Source organism: Vulpes vulpes, chromosome 3 (assembly GCF_048418805.1).
Source record: "Vulpes vulpes isolate BD-2025 chromosome 3, VulVul3, whole genome shotgun sequence".
Lineage (NCBI taxonomy): Eukaryota > Metazoa > Chordata > Mammalia > Carnivora > Canidae > Vulpes > Vulpes vulpes.
In genome coordinates, this window is record NC_132782.1 from 49,737,180 (window position 1) to 49,763,130 (window position 25,951).

Below are 25,951 nucleotides of genomic sequence, written 5' to 3' on the forward strand. Positions count from 1 at the left end.
TGGTTTGGGGGAGGCTGGAGCCACTGAGGAACATAAGGGAACAGTAGGACGAGGTTGAGATAGAGGTTGGCCTCTGAATATAGGAGGCCTTGACAGGGATGGGGGCACCATCAGAGAATTTTGAGCGAGTGAATGATGTGCTTGGAGCTGTCCCATAAGAAACTCCTTTTGGCAGGTCCTGCTGGGTGATGGTGCTGGGGAGTAGGACCCAATTAGAGGTATTGCAGTGGTCCCTGTGAGAGAGGTGAGGGCCCGAGCTCCACAGTGACAATGACATACCGTGGCAGTGGGATGTATGGGGAGGGCGTGACACGAGACATTTTAGAGCAGAATCTCAAGCATTTATCAACCTGAGTGGATGGTATAGGGCTCTGGTGGTACCTGTCCCATAGCGATGCTTACTGTGTTGTAACGATAGCTAACAGGGAGCCTGATTCTGGAATGTTGGAGAGCCCATGCTGAGGGCTGACAGGGGCTAGGGCACACCTGAGTTCTGTGACTGGTTAACACTGAAGTGTTGGCCAAGCTAGTGCCTCTCAGGCCCCTGCTGGGTGATCCATGCATGCCCGCAGTTCTGGGAGGGGAGATGATGTTCCCTATATTGGGACCTGGTCATGTTCTGACCATAGAACCATGTGTTTTAGATTTGAAAGACCTCAGAGATCTTCTTTAAATCCTTTGCTGGATAGAAAACTGTGGCCCAGAAAGGTCAAATGTGTATCCAGAGTAGGTCAGAAACTGAGGCCAGAATAGAACCTAGGACTTGCTACTTACTAATTTTTAGAAAACCTCTTAAGTGGCTGTGTATTAGCATTTTCCAGGGAAACAGAACCAATAGAATAGAACAGGAGATTTATTATGAGGAATTGGCTCATGCGGTTATGGAGGCTGAGAAGTCCCACTGCCTGTCGCCTACAAGCCAGAGTGATTGTGATTTGCGGTGTGATTTGCAATTTGCTCGGAGGCCTGAGAATGAGAGTAGGGGGGGCTGTGATGTAAATCCCAGTTCCCCAGTTCGAGGGTGGGAAAAGATGAGATGCCTCAGCTTGAACAGTGAGGCAGAAAAGGGCAAATTCCTCCTTCCTCCACGTTTGTTAGTTTGTGTCCACCCACACTGGAAAAGGCAGTCTGCTTTACCAGAGCCCAGTTCGAATGCTAATCTCTTTGGGAAGCATCATCACAGACATGCACAGAGAGCCTGGACCAGAGATCTGGGCATTTTCCTATGTTCGCAGGTTGGCAGCACAGATGAACTATCCTATGCTGTTTGGAATGGTTGATGTTGATACTGTGTTCTTCCATAGCATTTTTTTCAAAGTTTTATTTATTTATTTTTAAAAAGAGTTTATGTATTTATTCACGAGAGACACAGGCAGAGGGAGAAGCAGACCTGATCTGATGCGGGACTCGATCCCAGGACCCAGGATCACGCTGAGCTGAAGGCAGAAGCTCAACCACTGAGCCACCCAGGTGTCCCTAACTTTTCAGAGTTTTAATTTACCCGTTTCTTTTTTGACCCTCTTTTGACTTCATTGGTTAAATAGACATTGTTCCTCTTCACAGGTAAGCAAATGAAGGTGTGACAGGTAATGACCTTCCCGGCATGTGGTGAATTAATGGAAGATCAGAGCTAGAGCCTAGATTTCTTACCATGAGTTCCTTCTTCCCACAGTGGATTGTAAATTCTGTGGCTGTGCTAAACCACTGGTTCTCAAAGTGTGGTCCTGGGTCAGCAGCATCAGAATCACTTGGGAGCTTCCTAGGAATGCAAATTCTTGAGCCCTGCATCAGATGCAATGACGTAGGAACTCTGGGGGGCCAAGGTCCAGCCATCTGTGTCTTAATAATTTCTCTAGATGATTCTCCACACCAGTTAGAAAACCTCTGTGGTAACAAGACAGAAGCAGTTCTGTATCCATGATTTCACTATATTCTGCTCAAAGTCGTCAGCAGAAAAGATGGTATGAAGCTAAAACTGACCATAAAATTAGCACGTCTGTCTTTTTCTCTTCAATTTCCTTCCCACCCACCCACCCCTGGTCCCTTCCTCTGTCATCCAACCAATCAGGTACAATTGTGGCAACTTTTCATTTAAAGTGTTTTCTGTTCCTTACAAAGCTGTCAGAGTTTGTTATGAGCTTTCATTCATTCAACCCACATTACTTGACGCTTAACAAAGCATAGGAAACTAAAAAAAAAAAAAAAAAAAAAAAGAATAAAGAGGGAGGGAGATGACTAAATACATAGACAGATACTGCTACATTTCTTTTTTTTTTTTTTAAAGGCACATGCTCAAATAGTAAGGTAAGACCACTGTTCTTCATTGACCTAGAGAAGTGTGAACAGATGATATTTTAAAGAGAAAATTACATTTTCTCAACATCTGCAAATTTCTAGAAATGGTACTGGGAGCTTTATGAAATTTTTTCTCCACCAAGCCTCCTAATAGCCTTGTGAAAGACCTGCTAGGATCCTCATATTTTTTTTAAATGAGGAAACTAAAGTTTCAGAAAGCCAAGTGACTTATCCAAGTGTCACATAGCTAATAAATCATGAAGCAGGTGTCCATATTCAAGCTTTTCTTTATCCTAAATTTGTAATCTCTCTGTCCTGTCATCCACATTATCTCTTAGGCGACTTTCCTTTCCATATGCCTTTTTCATCCCAAAACCAGAGCATTTTGTCAGTGGATGTGTGATATGCCACCATTTGAACAGGCTTGCTGCAAACAGCACGTGGGCATTTCGGATTCATCAGTGAGTAGTACTGTTCTGAAACCCAAATCCATTTATGACTCACTTTGAAAGCATCTCAGTGAAATCAAGTATGAATTAAAAATTATATCCAATCTTCAGGCCTTTTTCTTCTTACTTGTTTGGTTGGAGTCAGTCCAACAACTGCAAAAAAAAAAAAAAAAAAAAGAAGAAGAAAAGAAAATTAGGAACGCCTGACCTCTAGTGGAAACACTGCAAACTTTCTGTGGTTTTGCTGGAGGGCTTCTTTCCAAACCACCTCCTCCCCATGTTTAAAACGGAATTCTGGAATTTCTGATCTGAAAGCTTCGGCTCATGATAAGACTCGGGTCTGTGCACAAAGATCATTTTTGCCGCTACCTTAAAAATGGGGTTTCTGCTTTTAAAAAATGGGGTTTCTGGATCTCAAATTCACATTGCACTTGGGTTCAAGTGTCTTAGTGACCATTCTCAAGCAAGTGCCATCTCTTCAAAGAATTCTGGTCATGTAGTCTTTTCCCCACTTAACTATAAATCCTAATCCAACTAGATATTTATAAGGGACACTGTGAGTATAGTGTCTGTATTTAATCCATTGTGTCTAAATTTGCCTCTGACATAGTTGATAGCTTTGGAAATGGTACACTTCTATTCAAACTGTGTAATCTTTGGTTTCAGGGACTGAGCTGTAATTGTGCCCATCACCACAGGTTTATTGCTCGGTTGCCAAGTCAGCCTCATAGCTGATACTCACTGACCCACATATGTGCTCCCAAGTGAGGAGTGCTGTGCGCCAAGAGCCCTCAAGGATTCTCAGCTGATTATACAATTGTTTTGTCCAAGTTTAAGATTGAAGTAGAGGACAGAAATCAGCCACTGTCTGATGGGTAGAGACAGATAGAGGGTGTGAGAAAAGAAACTGGAAGAAATCTAGCAAAAACCAGATCTTTTTCATTCAAAGCAAAATGAACAAGTGGGAGGTTGCAGATGTTCATGGATCCCCAGACATGAAGAATGAGAGATGTCCTGTCTTTCCTGATTCTCAAATACTGTCATGTTTCCAAAAGTTTCATCAAGGTTGTATCTTTCTTGATATAAGAATAGGTAACCTCAGCCCTTAAAGATTTCAGAGAATTACTGGTACAGTGAACCCCTTCCTCTTAACTTGACAGCTTTGCCTTTTTTGAGTCCGTGCAATTAAACTGTCTGCTTAGAAATTGAGGGAGGGAGCAGACAGCCTCAATTTTTAAAAGTATTTCAACATTGCTGGTTTAAAACACGTACCTATCCTTGGAGATTATGTTTCAGTCCTGAGTGGGGCCTGGGGAGCTGCATTTTCCACAAACTCCTGGTTAGAGCCCCACATAGGGATGGAGAGAACCCTGGATTGAGGATCAGGATGTTAAATTCATTCCTAGCACCTGTGCCAGGTGGTGTGCTGTGTCATCTTTGCCTTTTGGGCTTCAGCAACCTGATATGTACCATAACAGCTGGAGTATGTGACCTTGAAGGTCAGTTCTGGCTCCAGCCATCGGTGATCGGTTCATTCTTTGTGTGGGGTACACACATACAACTTAAACTTCATCCCCAGGAGTCCAAGAGTTACTGAAATGGCAACTGATTCAGACAATAATCTTCAACACTATGAAATTAAAAAAAAAAAACCCGCTCTTATTTCTCCTTTAATAGCCACCGTGTTAGTTCACAATTCCTGGCTAGAATATTGAATTGCCCTTTTCAACCCCACGCCACTGACTGTCGCTCCATTTTTTGATGGTTGGAGGACAAGTAGAAGAAAAAAAGCCATCTCTCAAAATATCACTTTCCCACTTCATCATTAAGAGATTCAGTTTCTGCCTTTCTCTTTGACTTTCCCTTCTTTATTGTGTGGGCATGGATTTAAAAACACTGCAACAATTTGACCCTCTTTTATGATCTACGCAGGCTTTTAAACCGCAAAGTTCAACCTCCACGCAGGGCTTTGACTGGTTGTTTTTTAAGTCTGGCTTCTTTTGATGTGAACATTTTCAAGCTCTCGAACAATAAAGTATGTTTTTACCCAGATACTGAAAGTAATTATCAGGTAGACAATTGTGCCTCTGAAGTGGATTCTGCTCTTTATTAGTCTGTCACGCTGTCAGTACTTTTATTCTATGTCTGTTTTGCTTGGAAATACTTATTTGATCCCCTAATCCTTTCTTAAATTATAGGTATGGGTGTAGTTGTACTAATCCGAACTTTGGTGTGGAACATTCTGGTTTTATATAATGAGAAAACTTTTAAGACTTATTAACTGAGTTATTTTTTTTTTTTTTTTTTAAGTAGCAGATCTTTAGGACGTTATTGCTTTGTTGTTTGGAAACTTGACTTGAGGGTATTAGTATTTGAAATAAGATTTGTTTAAATGAAGATAAAGGTGGTATAGGCGAGGGGCCATCGTTATTAACATATTAAGCATTACAGCAATGAGCCATATGGAAAATTGTTAATAACTATTAACTTGACACTTAAAGACAAGTTATCTTCTAGGAATGACATATGTTTATTTTGCTGGTGTAGATAAAGAAAACAGGCATGTGTCATCAATAATCCGGCCAGGGGGCGCCTGGGTGGCTCAGTCAGTTAAGTGTCTGCCTTCTGCTCAGGTCATGATCCCGGAGTCCTGGGATCGAGCCCTGCGTAGCCTCCCCTCTCATGTTCTGTCTCTTACTCTCTCTCTCTTAAATAAATAAATAAAATCTTTTTAAAAATAACCCAGCCAGCGTAGGCATACCCGAGAGCTCTAGGTTTATCATCTGTATACATTGCCCCTCGCAGAGCAGGCTTTACATTTTGAGCCTTTTCTTGACCCTCCTGCCCACCCTGCAACAAACCAATTAGTAACCTTCCAAATGACAAGACCCCCCTTTCTTTAAGATTATCGAGGGTGGTCAGACTAGTTTTTAATCTAATTTAGGCCGAAGAACCATGTAGATACTTTGTGCCATTAGATTGGCCACTTAGCTGCCAAGAACCTCAGTTCCCTTGTCTGTGCAATGAGAACTCTAGTGCCCTTCCCAGAATGATTACTGGGAACAAACGAGAAAAAGACCGCGGCCAGTCTCCGGGAACTGCAAAACATACATTCATACAACGCACACAGTGTAAATCAGTATTTGGTTTGATTTTATCGATTGAAGCCAGGTTAAAAAATCAATTTCCTTTTTATTAATCACCTTGGTTCCTAAAATATTTTAATGTACTTACTAATTTGTAGTCAGAATCAATTTTCAGGAAGAGTGGTGCCTTAACCTCATAACACTGGGGACTAGTCCCTCTGCTTTCTCTGTACCCCCTGATTCCTGCCACCTGAAGCTTTATTCAATGAAGCTGTGCCTTGCAGCAAGGTCTCCAGTGCATGTTTTGAGAATCAATTGCCAATCACATTGCCTGCCCAAAGTATCTTTTAGTCTTGGCTCAACCTAGATGGAGCCTGTGAGCTCTTGAATTACCAACAGATTTCTTCCTGGACACCAGAAGTTATGGTTCCCCTGGGTGGTACCTTGAATTACACTCCACCCCTCCCCAGAGGTGGGGGAGTTGCTTGTACAGATCTTACCCCCTTGCTAAGCCTCCGATTCCCTAAGGCTTTCATTTTAGAATTTTTAGTCTATGGGTCCCAGCTAGAAGTGCTAGGTGGATGAATAGGGTGTGGGTGCCATCTCCTGGCAGTTACTGGAAATTGCTTGGTAAGACCATCTGTTTATTTATAGGGTCAGCTCTTCTGCATCAAAGGAAAAATGCACCATTATCATTTTTAAAAAACAAGTGTTAGACTTTCATCTTTGATCACACTGTAATTACATAGTACCTCTTCTAATTTCCGGCTATGATTGTTGGCTAAAAATTAGTGCTTCGGAATGGCCTAGCCTTAAATTATTCGTAGAGAATAAGAGATGCTTTTGTGTAGATACCATAGAGTTAGTTTATGGTCAGCTCATTAACAGAGTTCTAGTTTCCCCTGCCATCTCTTCGGTGGATGTAATGGGATTCCTCTGCTTGTAGATACGGTGGCTCTGTAGTCTTTCACTGTGTCTGGAAATGGCAATGTCGAATTGACTCTGTCACTCTGAGCACGCCATCCTGGCACTTTTCATCCTGGAAGAGTCTTATAAATTCTGTCTGTAGACTCTACCATCTATTTATTCATTCAGCTGGCATCTGTTGAATTTCTGTTGCGTTAGGTTAGAAGATACACAGGTCATCAGAGGGACACCGACAGGCCAACAAATAATTGGTAATTGGCCTAAGTGCTACACTCAAGTATGGACAAAGGTCATTGAACACAGAGATTAAATATGTCATTTGCAAATTTTTCCATACAATTTAGGGGAACAGAGGCAGAATAATTCCAGGCGGGGGCTAAAGGAAAAATGCTATTTTGGTTTTTGAATTTGGTTTGACCTTTTACATCTGAATAAGGCAGCTGCGCTTGAATAAAGCTCCATCCCAAAGATTGGCCCCTGCAGTAAACCTGGAAGCTGGGCTTTTCCTGGCTGGGACCTTTGTTCACCAACTCCTGGCCTCTACTGGTTGAGGGTGTCCCCCCCCGCCCCGCCCCAGCTCTGTGGTGTTCATTCTTGTGCATGAATCCCACATCCTTCCTGGCAGTGCAAAGCAGAGATGGCCCTCAGGTAAAGGAGCAGAACCACTGGCCTTGAGGGAAGCTGCCAACTTGCTGGAAACCACCTACCATGGCTGCAAGAGCCAGGCACACACACCACATATTCATATAGTCACACATACTAGACAAAGGTAAAATAAAGTGAAGCAATAATAATAATAATAATTATTCATTTTCTTTAGATATGGGAACAATGGTTGCAGTTTTCAAAAGGTCTTTGGCAGTTAAAGACCTTGAAGTATTTATGGCTGAAATTGTATGATGCCTGGGATGGAGTTTAAAAGGTTACAGAAAAAAAAAAAAAGCATGCATAAATGAAACAAGAATGGCAACAGTAATTGTTAAAGTTGGGAGATGGCTAGGTGGTGATTTATTATTTTATTATCTCTACTATCTACTATTGTGTATGTTTGAAATTTTCTAAACTAAACTAATTTTAAGACACTGGTCATTGCTGGCCAGTGACAATTTTAAAATCCTCTAGAGGAGGATTCTTTATATACATTGGGATCTTTTTGAGGTAATTTTTAGCAACTCTAAGTGTGTCGTGTAGACCACAACCATAAAGCCCAGTTTTAATCAACACTGTCCTATTTCCTTAGGCTGCTGGGTCATAAGCGGGACATTTCTTCATACAGGCTCATGAATACCAGTTGGTTTTCATTTTTGTTTTTTTGGGGGGTTGGGGTTTAGAAAAGGCACAAAATTCTTCATGTTTCTTTCTCCATGGCTCTCAGTGCATCTGAGCTTTGTTTTACACAGAGAAGAGATGTGATTATGGTAGATACTGTGTCCACAGAGGAAGAGGATTTTCCTGCTTCAGAACTCAGAGTTTATGGCTTTGTGGTTATGATTTCCTTTGGTAATGACGTTCTCAGCCACCATCAATCTGTCTCCCCATCCTAGTCATAAAAATTTAGGGGATCTTACTTTAAAATGAAGGCTTCTTCGCTGTTAGGTGAAAATGCGTAAATTAGACTCTGCCTCTAAATAGATGGGAATGTTCTCAGGGTTTGTCTGGGGGTCCTGAAAGAATTCCAACACTTTGAGAATCCCACAATTAAAACACTTGTGGATGCTCTCTGAAAATTGTCTAAGAGTTAAGTGTGGAACACAAGTGCATGCACATAGAGCTAAGTGTCACAGCACCAGGTATCTGTTTTTTTTTAATTTTTAGTCTTTTATACTCATTCCTTTCCTATGATCCATGACCCATTTTGCTCATATACTTCATTCCTCAGGGATGGCTAAAATTAGCTATTCATCTGCTTTAGAAATCATTTCGTTCCAAAATAGAATCTATTTTATTTTTAGATAGAGAAGTAAGCTTCCACTATTTCCTATAGTGTTGTATGTGGTGATTTTAATGGCTTGAAGATACTAAATTGTTCTCCCAGAAGAGCATTCTTCATGCTGGAAGGGAGCATGAGATAGTGAAGAGTATGAAATCGACTTGAATTTGGATCTCAGCTCAGCAAGCGTGACCATGAACAATTTATTTGATTCTTATTTATCCCGATTTCCACATCTGTAAAATGGGGACAATATTATGTACTTGAAAGTCCCAAGAGCATTGGATAAGATAACCGGTCAAACATCCTGCCTGTGTCTTAATATGTAGTAGAGCCGATAAAGGTTTGTGCCCTTCTCAGAGAGCCTTTGACATGAGATGTGAATACGTTGAAGATGTGCTCCATAAAGTCAGTCCTTCTTTTGCTATTCTGTGTTACTGCTCGTACTGTGCTCTCTCCTTTGAACACTGGCAGAGTTAGATGATGTGACCACAGCTGGGCTGCCCATTAAAAATGCAGATGAGTAAACTGTGAGAGAAAAGAGCGGCATCCAGCCTTACGCACCCTTGAATTTCTTACTACCACTGTTTCTGGGGGCCCCATGCGATGCCATCGGTGGCTTTAGGGGTCTGTGTTATAGTTGTCTGTCTTCAGTAGTAGCTTTCTGGAACACATCTGTACTCGGACACTATCTCATGTTTGTATTATGAGTCTCCTCTCCACCCACTAAGATTCTGATTGATCATCTCTTGGAACAGGAAATGCCCTCTCTTCACTGGCAGGATGGTCAGAAAATTCTACTTGATGAGACAGGTCTTTCCCTGACACATGAGATGGAATATGTCTTCTGTGTCTTCCATCTTTATGTCTTCTACTTACTGGCGCTCTATAGGTAAAGTCCATTTCTTTACCAGGGTGACTCATCAAATATTTGAAGGTGGAACTCATGGCCTTCTTGAATTTTCTGTCCTTCAGACTGAATGATACACACTCCTTTTCCTCTTCTCTGTTTTCACGAGGACCTTTATTCATTTCCTTGAATGTTATTACCTCAGTTTATAATTATTTGTTCATTAGTGTATGATTATCTGATCAGTGTGAGAACTGTTCATGCTGCTTATCAAATATTTCTGGCTCTCTGCCTTCCCAGCCAGAAGTAGAATTGCACTTTCTTCCCTGGGATTAGGTAAGACCACGTGACTAGTTTTGACCAGTGATTTATGAATGAAAATGATATCTGTCCTCTCCAGGCCAGAGCACTTACCTGCTGAGAGGAGATTCTTCTCTAGGGCTTTCTTTTCCTCCAATAGAGTAATCATGAAGTTCCAGATAAGGGTTTTCTATCCACCTGTGTCCTAGATTAAGAAAAGAAGAGCCCCCAGCCAACCCCTACTGATGGTCACAAAGTCTGAATGAAAAATCAAAGACTTGTTATTTTATGTCACTGAGGCTTTAGCTTTCTTATTCAGCATAACTGCATCTCTCCTGACTGATACCATTATATCCGGCTTTGTCACTACATGATGAGCATGATGCGGTGGAGGCTGTGTGTTTCTCTTCACCTTTGTATCATCTAGTATAGTACTGGCTCAGAGGAGACACTAAGGCCATGTGTTGCTTGCATGAATAAATTAAACCTCAGTTTTGAACCCCATCTCCATTTCTGCCAATTCCTGACCATGGCTTATTTCATTGTTTCTCTTCTAAAATGTATGCACCCCCGTCCCGTAATCCAACCCAGCTTTCCAGTTTCAGAGAAATTAAGTAGTTTGCATAGCATAGACATCCTCAAATGGGAAAGGAATGCAAACCACACCCATTGGGTGTCACAGGCAGAGGTGAGGGGGGTACAGCTGAATTCATTCTTTTTTTTTTAAGATTTTATTTATTTATTCATGAAAGACACACAGAGAGAGGCAGAGACATAGAAGGAGAAGCAGGCTTCTCTCAGGGAGCCCGATGTGGAACTCGATCCCGGGACTCTGGGATCACACCTTGGGCCAAAAGCAGATGCTCAACTGCTGAGCCACCCTGTTGCTGAATTGATTCTGAACATCTCTATCACAAGCATATTGCTGCTTCTGCAGAGCAAGAGAAAGGTGATCTGGTCATCACTGATACATTTTTGTGTCTTAGATAGCCATTTAATACCATATTGGCATTACACTTGCTTTCAGGTTGCTGTTGTTTTTACCTTTGAAGAATGACCTTTTTTTTTTTTTTTTAAGATTTTATTTATTTATTAATGAGAGACATACAGAGAGAGGCAGAGACATAGGCAGGGGGAGAAGCAGGCTCCCTGCGGGTAGTCTGATACGGAACTCGATCCCTGGATCTGGGATCATGACCTGAGCCAAAGGCTCAACCGCTGAGCCACCCAGGCATCCCAAGAATGAGCCTTCTAAAGTGAACACTCTTGTAAATTGACAATATGTAGCTTTCATGCCCCTGTTTTTGCTGTAGGAAGCTGATAGTGGGACTAATTAGATACCCCTTTGAGTTTTGCCATTAAGTTCTGATTGGCAGAAACCATGAGTTTTTAAATCATCCTAAGAGCTAAAAAGAATAAAAGGGGGGGGCAAGACTTATGAGATGGGTAAAATATTGATAACGTGTTATGCGCATGTGCTCAGAACCCTCTCTTTATTGGCATGCCAAGTAATCTGGTGTGCATTTTGTTTTATTCCTGTGACCACCCACCAAAATTTGGGGAAGGTGAGGAGTTGTCATTCTCCAACTTCATTCCCCAGTTGAGGCCAAGACTGATTAATTATGTAATTATGTTGGTCTTGGGTGAATTGGACTTGAATCCAGGCCTAACTCATGGTCATTGTGTTCAAAATAGCTTAGTAGACTTTGCCAAAGCCCACCAATTTTTAGAACTTAAATTTTTAAAAAGAAAACAATGAAAAATTAGGCACTTTATTTCACTCTAACTTTTGAATTATTACCACATGATCTTACAGATATGTGCTGACAGGATTTCATGGTATATTGTATAGCAAATTCCATGATCCCCTAGATATTGTTATTGGTGTATTGGAGTTGACTGAAATAATTGGTACGTTCAACAATCAGTTGCCTTCTGATCCCAATATCTGTGTTAGCCACTGCAGTAGTAAAACCCGACTACAGGAGCTTATGGACTGTTGACTGTGACAATAGCTTCCATTTTCTGAGCTTCTTTGCCAATTACTATATCCAGTGCTTTATATTGCTTATCCTATTTAGGAAGGAAAATAAGCCACGAGTAGAGCCCACTGTTCAATAGGCGTAGAAAGTGCTAATGTAAAAAATCAGATCAAGGCCCACCGTGGAGGTGTGTAGGTTATTTATTCTGCAGGGCACTTGTTCAGAAGGAACAAGAACGGGTGGGAATCCAGCCTGCCCTCTTCTTGCCAAGCCCTGTGCCGTGCCACACAGGGACATTCATCAGAGGAGGCATTTGTAGGCTAGCAGCAGTCTGAGTGCAGTGACAGGAGAGAATGCTCCATTCATCTCCCTTCCTCTGACATGTTTTGTACACCTTGCATGTGCTAGAGACTTCAGACAGGTTTAGTTAAATCTTCAGAATAACTCTGTGGAATAGGTGTTGTCTGCTATTCCAGTTTTATAGGTGGTGGAGAAAGGGAAGAACATAGGGGGAAAGAGTGAAATATCTATGTGCTCAGATAGTTCATATCAACTCCAAAAGGGTGGTTTTATGGTTGGTTGGTTGGTTGGTATTAAACATATGAAGAACTGGAAGCTCAAAAAGGTTAAATAATTTATCTGGTTTATTTAATGACAGACCCGGATTTAAACCCAAGCCTGCCTTCCTCCAATGCTCTTGTACACATATCTGTATCAAAACAAGGAAAGATCAAGCAAGGGAGACTCCTTTGAAGCATCATCTTTTGAATCAGTCCTATGACTATGTGTATTTGGTCAATGGGTCATTCATTACCAGGGGCACCTGGCTGGCTCAGCCAGGTAAGTGCCTGCCTGCAGTCTGGGTCATGATCCCGGGGGTCCTGGGATGGAGCCTCTGCATCAGGCTCCCTGCTCAGCAAGGAGTCTGGTTGGCCTTCCCCCTTTTGCCCTTTTCCCTGCTTGTGCGCTCGCTCTCTCTCACTCTGCTCTCCTTCTCTCAAATAAATAAATAATTTAAAAAAGTCATTACCATACATGAATTAATCACTTTTCTAAAAGATTTAAATAAGATTACGTGCAGTTGTCTCAGAATTATGCCAAATAAAACAGGCTCTTTGCCTTAAGAATATATTGCTGTAACTGTTAATATTCATGATCACTCAGCAGATTATTGAAAATACTGAAACGTTCCATTGGTCTCTTCCTTTTCTATTTCCTGTGTCTTATAGTCAATTTATTTTGGAATACTAATAGCTTCTTGCAAGACAGATAAGATCTGTTCTTTCCCATGATAAATGTGGGTGCTCAGACATGTTCTGCTGCTTCTCCAAGGTCACAGCACAACTTTTGCCAATGAAAGCACAAAGTTGACACTTTGCCTTGAGACCCCTGCTGCTTCCCTTTGGAACCCGTTCTGCATTTATGTCAAGTTCAGCTGTTGTCATGAGGGAAGCAGTAGGTATACGCCATTCTGACCTGTGCAACAATTATAGGAATAAGACAGTGCCGTTAATCTGTCAGTAGGGCCGTGTGACCTTGAATGAGTTATTTCTCCTTTCTGAACCTGTTTTTTTCTCCTGCAAGGTGAGGGATGCCACATATATGATTTCTGGACACAAATGAGAAAAATACTAAAATCTTCCCTAAATTGGAGTCATTAAAAAATTCCATAGATCCTTTTTTAGGAGAAGGTAGCCATGCCTACTTTTCAGAATGTGGATAAGCTTGACAAAAATATTTATTTCTTTGAAGTATAAATCAACTTTTTATAGGAAGGTTTTATATTATTTATTAACAACCAAAAGACTGTTCCCCAAGGAGATGTCTCAGAATCACAGAAGCGCTTTGTCAACATCGTTCCGTTCTGTACCCTTCCTGCTATCGAGCATCACCGCTATAAGGCACTGTTCTTTGTGTGCCACATGAGTTTGGGTGGAAAAGATAACATTTTGTAACGAAACGAATATTGCCAAGGTACTCAGGTCTCTTTTAATCTGTATAGAAATCTTTTATATACACAGTCAAAGACATAGAGACAATTTATCTGATTCTGTAGCTTGAATAATAAGACATAGACATTTTACCTCTCTGACATATCTTTGTCCCCTCAACATAGGTAACAGCTTTGTTTTGTTTTGTTTTATGGAATCTGCCCAAGTACCAATTTCCCTTATCTACTTAGTATTTGTTAAATTACCCTCCCGAGTCCCCACCTATCTGCTGGAGTGAAGCTCTGAGGCTAGACACCATACCTGGTTCAAGTGCTCTGGTGTTAACAACCTGGCATTATGTGCTTGAGTGATGGCAGCTTGTAACTTGAATTCAGTGGAATGTGATAAAGTTTTATTCACTAGAATATGAGAGTGTCAGGGACAGAGTTCCATTTTTCACTTGATATTGTAAAGATAATGAGCAAAGGACTAAGTGGATGACATTGAAGTCATTCCTTAAACTTAGGGTCCCAGTGTAAACAGAACCCAGGCCTCTCTGTCCCTTGCACAACAAAACCAATCGCTGGGACATGGAGTGTGCAGTGAGGAAAGGGTTTCTTCTTGGAGAGGTGGGAGGGCAAGCCTTAATTTTAAATCTGCCTCCCCAGCAGGGGAGAGTCCAGGATTTCTAAAGGCAAGTGGAAAAGGGTCTGGATAATGGGGAGAAAAGCTAAGGTGCTCAGTGGCTCAGAATCTGACGGAGGCAGTGACTGAGCAGGGGAGTGTTAACTTCATTTCTTTGTGCTCAAAGAGGAGGCCAGGGGTCCTGACTAGTTTGCCTGGCTTTTCTGATGAAATATTGAGTCTGCAAAACAAAGAAATAAACATTTGGTTATCACGATGTCAGGCAAGAATATTATGCTACAGAAACATGGTGGCAGACAGCATTCCTGAGAACCAGCAGATTTGGGATAAAGATTTGCAGCCTGGTGTAGCTGCCCTGTTAACTCTTTCATTACCGGCTTTATCAGTAATATTAAGGTCTTCTTAAGTAGAAACTACAAAATAAAGCAAAACCAAGGAATCAATTAATTCCAGGACATGAGGCTGGGAGGCAGTTTTACTTTGTGTTTTTAACAGCAAACATATGCCCATGCTTCCTTGAAAAAGAAGAGACCCGCCCAGGGGAATAAGCCTTTTCTCCTAACCAGCTCATTGTTACGTGAGATTTTTCCTTTTGTTCTCACTCTTAGTTTTGGATAATTTGCTAATAGCTAAACAGCCAGTCACTTGATCTCACCCCCCTGTAATTACACAGAAATCCTTGGATCAGTTCAGAGATGGCACTTGTTGGAACTGGTACCCCTGGCCGAAGTGGATGGTTGATTTTTTTTCTCTCCTCAGCCTTCTTCCCTCCAGCCCCTGGATGTGTTTTAGTTGCATGGCAACCCATCTGCCACGATAGCTGATGTCAGCTCATTTTCATTTAAACTTAGCCCAGGAAAGTTTTCCAGGAGGGCATTTGAGTAGAATGCTGGGGCAGGCTCCAGTTTGTGTTACCAAATCATTGGTAAAACTGCAGACTAATGGGCTCAGGCAGGCTAAATGCAAGTGTGGGTGTCACAGGGGATTAGCTTCCAGAAATACGTGGCCTTGGGGACTTTCTGACTTTTAGGAGCTTAGCAAATGAGCTTCCGCAAGATTTTCTCTGCTGCTAAAGTTCTCTCTGCCCTTGAAAGGAATAAGAGTCCAAAATTAACCTAACTCCTGATAACAGAATTTAGCCAAATATTTTTATGACTCCTGAAAAGAGGGGCAACATTTAAACTGGGTCCACAGCCTCATTTGGGAGGAAAAAGAATATATATATATATATATATATATATATATATATATATATTTTTTTTTTTTTTTTTGAGAAAGAATATTTTATTACTGGCAGGAATGTTCTAGTGTATCTAACAAGTGAAAACATGTTAAAACTTCTTTAATCCAGTAGAGGGCAGAAGGGAGTTTTAGCTTTTTCTTAACCTGTGACTATGCAAACAAAAATTGACAGTCCAAGGCAAAGTCAGTGGCATGTTTGTAAACACAGTATACCCAGCCTGTTGATGCACATCTTATTCTTGTTGTCTAGACAGGTCCTTGCTAGTATGCTCAGAGCCAGTTTGATCCTGTCTAGGACAGAAAAGAATGTCTGGAATTTTGAGTCATGTATGCCTAAGAGGGAACAGTGATATGGTATCCAAATTATACCACCACTTCTAATCTATTCAGATCTTATTAATTAATCATAATACATTTCAATATGTTCTCTGTGTGTATATGTGACACTCCAAATGTTAGGATTTAAAAACATTTGAACTAATGACAAATTATTTCATGATCAGATATATCTCTTTGAAAGTAATTACCTACCCGTGAGCCTATAATGCAGCAAAAATGATTTTACCAACCCACCCTGGATTCTGAGAAGCAAATCTTACCTGTTTATAGCTAAGACTTGGAGTGACTTGGAGTGGTAATATTTGTTATATTATAAAGATGAGGTTAAAACTGAAACATGACAGTTGAGAAATGCATCTTTGTTTTTGGTGTTTGATAACGTTCAATCTTTGGTTATTACTAAATTCGGTTTTTGAAAACCACTTTTAAAAGGAAGATAGATTTTCCATGCTGACTTTAGTGAAGTCTGTTTTTGCTTTGTTAGAATGTAATGCCTCGGGCAGCCCCAGTGGCCCAGCAGTTTAGTGCCGCCTTCAGCTTGGGGTGTGATCCTGGAGACCTGGGATTGAGTCCCACATCGGGCTCCCTGCATGGAGCCTGCTTCTCCCTCTGCCTGTGTCTCTGCCTCTCTCTCTCTCTCTCTCTCTCTGTCTGTTATGAATAAATAAATAAAATCTTAAAAAAAAAGAAAAAGTAATGTAAGAAAAATAAAGTTAAAAAAAAAAGAATGTAATGCCTTATGAAGCAGCCCTTCAAATGGAGTTAGGATATTTATTTATTTGAGAGAGTGCACACATGTGTGAGCCAGGGAAGGGGAAGAGGGAGAGAGAATCTCAAACAGACTCCCCACAGAGGGCAGAGCCCAGACTTGATCCTACAACTCATGAGACCATGACCTGAGCTGAGATCAAGAGTTGGACGCTCAACTGCCTGAACCAGCCAGCCAGCCAGGTGACCTTAGCATACTTATTAAGAAGCCCCCCCTGTGATCAGCCCCCGTGGAAGGTAGAGACCCAAGGCAGGATCAGGCTGAGGAAAAAGTCTGGTTTCTTTGTAGGCCACGCTGTCAGCCTTAGCCAACCCCCCCCCCCTGAGAACTCTGGATTTGAATAATTCTTCAGAGTATCCTGAACCAGGGCATTCTCACTTTGATGTGTACCCCCCACCCTCACCCCAAACACAGGACACGACTTGGGTTGAGCTGGTTCTTTGCAGGCAGTCCTTATGGGATTGCACTGACGGCAGTCCCAGGAACTGAGACAAGAGGTCTGGGTGGCACAGTGCAAGGAGTATGAGAAGCAGCCTCAGAAGTCAGGTACACTGGATGGATTCTCTTTCTAATTGTGGATTCTTGAAAGTTGGATAACTTTCTAATTGCCTTCAATGTGATAGCTTGCTGTATTCCTGTCTCTATAAGGAAGTGGTACTGAAAAGAGATTGTCATGGTTAATACGGTTTGGAAAATAGGATTTGAAAGAACGAAAAGAGCACATTTTTATTTCATTTTTGAGAATTAAATTCTGAAATAAAATGGTAACATAAACACATTCACAAGGCATATTTATTTGCAGCAGTGTTGTTTCTTGTGAATAATAAACTATATTGATTAAAAGTAATCGCAGCAAGTAAGGGAATTGTAGTTTGTGATAGTTCCTTGCGATCTTTGGAGAAAAGGTTAAATAAGTCACAGAGAATGATGCTGGCAGGGAGGGTATATTTGTTTGCAGACGGAGCAGTCATTTGCATTTAGTCTATAATTATTTAAGCTCTTCACGGTGAATTCCCATTAATTCCGTCTGTTTGTTCCTTTGCCATTCAGTCATAGCTTCAGTTGTATGTCCACTGGGTGCAGAGCCCAATGCCTGCCTAATAGATTTGAGGCATGGTCCTCACTCTTAAGGAGCTCATTTAGCATCCAAAAATCACATTTTTATATGTCACCGCCAGTTTTACCAGAAAAGTATATCATTTGGGAAGATATTAAGCTCATGATGCAAGAGATGAGTTTTCTAAAATTTAGCACTTTTTTTTTTGGGGGGGGGGAGCTCGTTTTCTCTATCCTGCAATATTTTATTTGTTTTTGCGAAGACAGGCTAACTTTGTTCATTTTTTAATGAAAATGTCTACCAGATACCCAAGTCTGAATGTCCATAGTTGATCAGTTGTTCCTTAAAGTAAAAATGGTCTTCCATGGGCAAAGCAGCTAACTTAGCCCACAGCTCCAACACAGGTGCTTTTCCTGAAGACAGCTTTTGTACTTCAGTACGAGGCAGAAGTGCTTTATGGTTACTTGCCGTTTTGTCACACAAAACATTAGAGAAGTGGCTGCAGAGTTGGGATTTAATAAAATTAACTCATTTTTCTTTTCCATTAGGGATTTTCTTCAGTGCAACTGATTTTTTTTTAAAGATCTTATTTATTTATTCATGAGAGATACACAGAGAGAGGTAGAGACACAGAGGGGAAAGCAGGCCCCCTGTGGGGAGCCTGATGTGGGACTTGATCCCAGGATCCTGGAATCACGACCTGAGCCAATGGCAGACGCTCAACCACTGAGCCACCTAGGCGCCCCTGATTTTTTTTTTTTTTTTAATGCTAGTACAAGTTAGCAACAGAGTTCAATGACTGCCAGTGTAGTTTGGTGCCACTGTCTTCACGAATGCCTAGCAGTTTGACCTGCCATTTGCTTCCGTCCCATCAAGGGTCAGTTCAAGTGTCAACACAGTGAACAAGGCAAATGATGTGTTAGTGTTATTATGGAAGGGTTGTGACCTCACCACCCCCTGTAAGTGTCCCAAATTCAGTGTCCACAGCCCACAGTGAGGGTTGCTAGTATAGAGAAAGGCTTAAGCAGGAAGAGCCTAAGGAAGGGGAGCTGGTTTGGCAAGAGATAAAAAAGAGCCTGGCTTTATTTGAGGGCAGCAGAGATGGAGAACAGGGAAGCAGTGAGAAATGTTGCAGAAGTTATATAGATAAAACTTAGCAGTAGAAGACCAATAAAGACTTGAAGCTTACTGAGACGTCTGACCTTATGAGATGACCTAGTGGATGGCAGTGCCACTAGCCAACGTGGTGACTGGGGAAGAAGAACCCCAGTTTATGATTGAAAAAGATACCATCCTTGCTGTACGAGAAAATCTGTCGTGATTCTCCCACTTGGTTAAAGGATGAGAAAGAACAAAGTACTGCTGGCTGGGTCCATGCAGCAGCCTGAGATCTGATTTGGTCCCTGTAATGAGAAGTGGGTCTTGGAAACTCGGTGCATTCTCTATTGATGCAAAAGACTCTGGTGTCTGTGTCTCCTGTAACAGTGTGTTCTCTTTCTGTTTCTAGGAATGGTGCAAAAGCTGGACCAAAAACTTCCAGTGGCCAATGAGTACCTGTTGCTCTCTGGCGGAGTCCGGGAAGGCGTGGTGGACCTGGACTTAGATGAGCTTAATGTCTATGCCCGGGGCACAGACTATGATATGGACTTCACTCTGCTGGTGCCAGCCCTTAAGCTGCACGACCGTAATCAGCCCGTGACCCTCGATATGCGCCACTCAGCCTTGTGCCACTCTTGGCTGAGCCTGCGGCTCTTCGATGAGGGGACAATCAGTAAGTGGAAAGACTGCTGCACCATCGTGGATCACATCAATGGTGCCACCAACTACTTCTTCTCCCCAACCAAAGTGGCCGACTGGTTCTATGACTCCATCAGCATTGTCCTGTCAGAGATCCAGAAGAAACCCCAGCGAGGGATGCCAAAGGTGGAAAAGGTGGAAAAGAACGGGACCATCATCTCCATCATCCTGGGTGTGGGGAGCAGTCGCATGTTGTATGATATTGTGCCCGTGGTATCTTTCAAAGGCTGGCCTGCGGTGGCCCAGAGCTGGCTCATGGAGAACCACTTTTGGGATGGGAAGATCACCGAGGAAGAGGTCATCAGTGGGTTTTACTTGGTGCCTGCTTGCTCCTACAAGGGTAAGAAGGACAATGAATGGCGGCTGTCCTTTGCCAGGAGCGAGGTGCAGCTGAAGAAGTGCATCTCTAGTAGCCTCATGCAGGCTTATCAGGCCTGCAAAGCCATTATCATTAAACTCCTGTCCCGGCCCAAGGCTATCAGCCCCTATCACCTGCGGAGCATGATGCTCTGGGCCTGCGACAGACTTCCTGCCAACTACTTGGCCCAAGAAGACTATGCAGCCCACTTTCTGCTGGGCCTCATTGATGACCTACAGCACTGTCTGGTCAACAAGATGTGCCCCAACTATTTCATCCCTCAGTGCAACATGCTGGAGCATCTGTCAGAGGAGACGGTCATGCTTCATGCGCGGAAGCTCTCCTCCGTGCGCTCGGACCCCGCCGAGCACTTGCGCACCGCCATCGAGCACGTCAAGGCGGCCAACCGGCTGACGCTGGAGCTCCAGAGGCGAGGGAGCACCACCAGCATCCCCTCCCCGCAGTCCGACGGAGGGGACCCCAACCAGCCCGATGACCGCTTGGCCAAAAAACTGCAACAGCTAGTGACTGAGAACCCAGGGAAGTCCATCTCGGTCTTTATTAACCCTGACGATGTCACACGGCCCCATTTCAGGATCGATGACAAATTTTTCTGAGCATCTTGCTGCCTTTTTTTGTTTGTTTCCTTTTTCCTGGTTCTAAAACTCTCCTGATGTGTAGTGTGCTTTGTGATGCTGACTTTCCGTTTTTTACACATCCAGCCTAGATTGGATCTGTTAAGAACACATATTAAGTTTCCTGGTTCTGCAGGACGGTGCAGGCTCTGAAACAGTATATTACTATTTCATATTCTGCCTCTGATTTTGTTGTTTACTTTTTGTAGTTATTGTCGCATTGTTTTGGTTTTTTTTTTTTTTTTTAAGGAGAACTCGAGCCATACATAGATGAAAATGCTCATAAATTCTCTTGCTTTTTACTATTTCATGCTTTGTGCAAATTTGTTCATGAGGATGGGGCAACAGATCTCTTTCTGACACTTCAGGATTCTTTTTTTTTTTTTTTTTTTTAAATGAGCTTTCATCACTACAAATATTTGAGAATTGTCTGAACCTGGGAACTACCTGGTATGGTAGCTGGATTTCTTTCTTTTGACCAGTGACCGGAGTAGTTTCTCTCTTTCCACCAAACAATGTAGACTTTGAAAGTGATACTGCTACCAGTTGTGTTTTGGAGCAACTTCATTGAATGTAATTGTCCTCAGATCAGAACTTTGGATGGTTTGGAGGCTGTGTTTGACAACCTTCCAAACAGAATTAAGGTTTCCAAATGGTAGTTTTAGCGTGTGTAATTATTTGAAGCCTTATTTAAATCCTATTAAAGAACATACCATTATAATTGTTATTTGCACTAATGAAATCTTGGCCATTGTCAGAGTTCCAGTGTGTGTGTTTCAATATAAATTGACATCCACTGTTGAAATGCTATCATTTTTTTATTTAGCCCATTTCTCTCAATCAATAGAATGATTCTTTGCATTTGTTTCGTTCTCCTTTAAATGTGGTGTCCTGTTTTGCCCTCTTTGATACTCCTGGTTCCTGTCTTACTGAGAGAAGTTTGTGAAGCTTTACACCTGCTAAGTGACCATCTGAAGGTGGAGAAAATATAGAGATAGAGTAGGTGTCTTTGTATCTACTGCTTTTGGGGGTTATAAAGGTGAGCTTTTTTTGTAAAATCTCTGCTTCTACTGGGAGTTGTGGGGAAAACCGGCAGAAAGAATTCATAATCCCCAAATAGAAGATACCATGCCTGTTCAAAAGGAGGTTTTTCTATAGAGCAGGAACGAGGACATATCTGTGGGTGGTAGCTTTGTGTGGAGGTGTCTTATCTTCATGAATGAAATCACTTGCCAGGTTTAGGTGTTGCAAGGCATTGGCTCCTTGTTTTGGTATGGACTCATGGCAGACTGTGGTGTTTGAAAGGTCAAGGGCCCTGCTGATATCTCAAATGATGATCATGATGTCTACTATTGGGAAGGTCAAGCAACATTTTGGATTTGATCTCGAATGTCCAGACTCACAGGTTGGATTTTGGCCAATTGAAATCAGGCATATACGGTCTTGGGTTTTTGCATGGGAATTAATGTAATGCTTATAACTGAAAATGAAATCATTCAACCATCTTAAGTCAAACACAAAATAATAAAAGAAACATACTGGCCTTGGAATTTTGTTGTTGTTGCTGTTGTTAGTTTGAAATCCAGAAACTATTTTCTTATTAGTCATACCAACAAGGATTTTCAGTAATTAACTATAGCCCTGGGTTTGCTATTGTCTTTCAGACCAGATGTCCCTGTAGTGAACATTCAGTATTCATTTGTCCATTTCCCCAGTTTTCCTACTAATATCTACCTATCCTCCACATAATCCATATCCTTCTCATAAAACAGCCCTATCCCCAGTTCCAGACATGGTATAAACCGATGGATATAACTATGTCCTTGGCCACAGTTATTAATTAGCGATTTGATGTATGCTGTTCCAATCAGGGGCAGGCTCAAGATTCTAGCTTGGAGTGCTGGGGAAGAAGCAAGCCTCGATGTGAATAAAGACGCATTTGGCCTCTGTCACTCTGAGAGCTATCACATAGCCACGACCAGAGCCAGCCTTAGGATGAACTGACATTGTGTGATACTGTGGAGAGAAGAGAAAGAAAAACATGAGCCACCAGACACTGCCAACCCCCTCCCCGCAACACATACGCACACATACACACTGAATTTTCTTGTTAAATAAGTCAACATTTTGTTCTTTTAGCCAGTTTGAATTTGGTTCAATTCGTCAACATATTTAAACTGACATACCAAACTATTTCAGTGTATTTATACTATTTCCGATCATGTGTGGGTCTTTTCTTTCCATGGAAAGGCATCAAGGATATCTATATAATTTATCTAAAAGCTTAGGTATGTGCTATCTGACTTGATTAATTCCAAAGACTATCACAGCCTCTGTAACTAATAAATATACATCTGGTAGAGTCTGTTAAAATTCATTATACTTTGACCGTTATGTTATACTTCCTAGATTAAAAGAAATTGTTATAAACCACTCAAGTAGCAAGCATATTCCAAGGCACTGGTTCACTTTAAGGTCAACTATAAACTGCCATAACTGTGCTTTCGATTGGCTTCTCAAATACAATTAGCAACATCTACAGTATTTTAAATGCTGTGTTTGCAGACAAAACGTCCTTCCAGGTGTGGTAAAAACCTAGTTTCAGTGATCCTTTTGGCATGTTTTTCTTTTTGCTATATCTAGTCCTAGGAAAGAACACTTTCTACAAATTCTTGGCTAAACTTCATTTAAAAAGTCCAGAGTTTCCTGAGATTAGTAATTTTTTTTTTTAATTTAGAAAGATGGGGAAAGGGCACACACACACACACACAGATGATGACCTGAGCCGAAATCAAGAGTCAGATGCTTAACCAACTGAGCTACCAGGCACCCCCCTGAGATCTCATAATTTTAAAAACTTAAATATCTTTTAATTCCTGGAATTTTCTATCAGCACCAGAAACCTGGGACTTATGTCAGACATTGTTGAAGGTGAGTAGAAATGTATGTAGTCTGATACCCTTTTTTTTAAAAAAGATTTTATTTTTTTTATTCATGAGAGTGAGAGAGAGGCAGAGACACAGGCAGAGGGAGAAGCAGTGTCCATGTAGGGGAGCCTGATGTGGGACTTGATCCTGGGACTCCAGGATCACGCCCTGGGCTGAAGGCAGACGCTCAACCGCTGAGCCACCCAGGTGTCCCAGTCTGATACCCTTTCTTATCTGAAACTTCGTAAATCCCTGAATTACTAACCTGCTCTCCTTCTGAAGCCCAGAAGATTGGTTAAAATCACTTCTGTTTCAAGTACAATAAAAAATGCCTTAAGGGGCAGCCCAGATGGCTCAGAGGTTAGCGCTGCCTTTGGCCCAGGGTGTGATCCTGGAGACCCAGGATCGAGTCCCACATTGGGCTCCCTGCATGGAGCCTACTTTCCCCTCTGCCTCTGTCTCTGCCTCTCTCTCTCTCTGTGTGTCTCTCATGAATAAATAAATAAAATCTTAAAAAAAAGAAAATGCCTTAAGGCTGGAGTCATAATTTCAACATCGTTTATAACTGATTTGTTTGGTTGTGGAACTTTACAAGCTGCAACCCAATAGGTTTCAATTCCCTGATGAGACCTGGTTTCACACATTTCAAAAGTAGATTGTTTTCTACTCTCTGCCTTTCATCTGAAATGGAAGATCCACAGGTGCAAGTAAAGGTTGGTTTCAGAGAAGAAGGATCCAATTAGGGTCAGAGATTATAAAAATAAAAATATCCCTGAAATTACTACTCCGAATTATTTTGGAGAAAATGAGAGGCAGGCACATGCGGCTACTTTTACTTTAAGGTAGAAGTGTGAGGAAGCAGGCGGAGGCTCCTGGGGCAGGTTGAAGAGCTCCTACTGACTTCTGTACCACACACTTGGACACACGTACAGGCTTTCACTTTACTGACTGGAGGTTTCTTTAGACTATTTTGTAACACTTCCAGGGAGGATTCAGCCCACTGGCTGGTCACAGCTAAGTGGTGATTATTTTGGATCAGATCATTACCTGGCTGAGAAAAATTTCCTGACTTGGAGTTCAGCCTTGGAAGAGATTGCTGGGAAGGAAAAGGAAGCTGGTGCTTAGCAGTAGCTGTGGCATCCTGGGGTTAGGTGGCTTCCTGCTGCCTCAGAGCTCTGCACCGGCCTTTGGGGAAGTACATGAACGTCCATCCTGGTAGGCTCTCTCCAGAACCTCTTCCCTTGAGTCACCCAAGGGAGTGTCTGTATGGCTATCTCACTTTCCAGCGGGTCATTATTAGGGATCAGGAAAAGTCTTTTATTTCATACTTTCCATCCCATATTCTGACCCAGAGGGTAAAAGCTTTTGGCCATCAAATGGAGCACTAACCACTACATATACTAAAGGAAAGATCGACATTGTATCAATACTGTTACTTCATTAATATCAGTTAAATAATATGTATTTTTAATTGATTAAATCAATGCAATTAGTGCGCCTCTATGAGAAAAATTGTTTTAAAAATGTACCAGTTATGCTATGATTTCCTCAATAGGTAAACAACATATGATCTACATTGTTTAGATATGTGCTACTGGAGAATTTTGCTACTGGAGAATTATTTACAATGTGACAAAAATTCTACCTTCTGTTAATTAGCTAGAAGAGTATACTTCTTATTTTTTAAGAAAGCATATATTGTATACAGTAGAAACCAAGCTTGTAATAATTCAACTACAATAATTGTGTTTCTCTATGCCCATTTCATAGCATTCGTGCCCTATTAGCAGTACATCCAAAAGCATTATTGTTCATAAAGTGCACCATTTGCTGTATGGTACTAAACCTTTAATGTAGTGTGACTCTGATTTTCTGAGTTTGAATTGACAGTTTTCAATCCGCAGTTGGGTCCCAAACATTCATCAAACATCAGGGAGACCATATGCCTGTGCCAGTGACATTTAATAAAATTTGAGAAAAGTCCATTAATCCCTCACATAAAAGTGCTGTTGTCCAAATATCTTTAAAGACATATTTGCCCTCAGGGCACCTGGATGGCTCAGTCAGTTAAGCATCTGGACTCTTGATTTTGAGTCGTCATGATCATGGGATTGCGGGATCAAGCTCCATGTTGAGCTCAGAGTAGAGTCTGCTTAGGATAGTCTCTCCCTCTCTCCTTCTGCCCACCCCCCATACTCTCTTTAAAAAAAAAAAAAGACATACTTACCCATAATATAGCAGCTGAGATGAGAATGATTGTATTTCCAGACCACTTCCCCTCTTTTCAGGATGAGTGGACTCTTACTATGACTTTGGTTAAGAGTGGACACATTGGTACATTTATCATGTACAATCTTCACCAATTAATCGCAGAAGCTGAAGGGGGGTAAGTGTGGATGGAGGTTAAACTTTTGTATGTCTTTTGACTTTGT

General features: G+C 41.7%; 1 protein-coding gene across 1 annotated transcript in view; it reads left to right on the forward strand.

The window, feature by feature from the left end:
• The window catches only part of MB21D2 (Mab-21 domain containing 2), a 107,838-nt gene extending 85,696 nt beyond the window's left edge, over window positions 1-22,142 (forward strand). The window contains exon 2 of the mRNA XM_026016459.2: window positions 19,310-22,142. Coding sequence (XP_025872244.1) covers window positions 19,310-20,574 — 1,265 coding nt within the window. The 3' untranslated portion in view covers window positions 20,575-22,142. The remainder of the gene's footprint in view (window positions 1-19,309) is intronic.
• The last annotated feature ends 3,809 nt before the right edge of the window (window positions 22,143-25,951 follow it).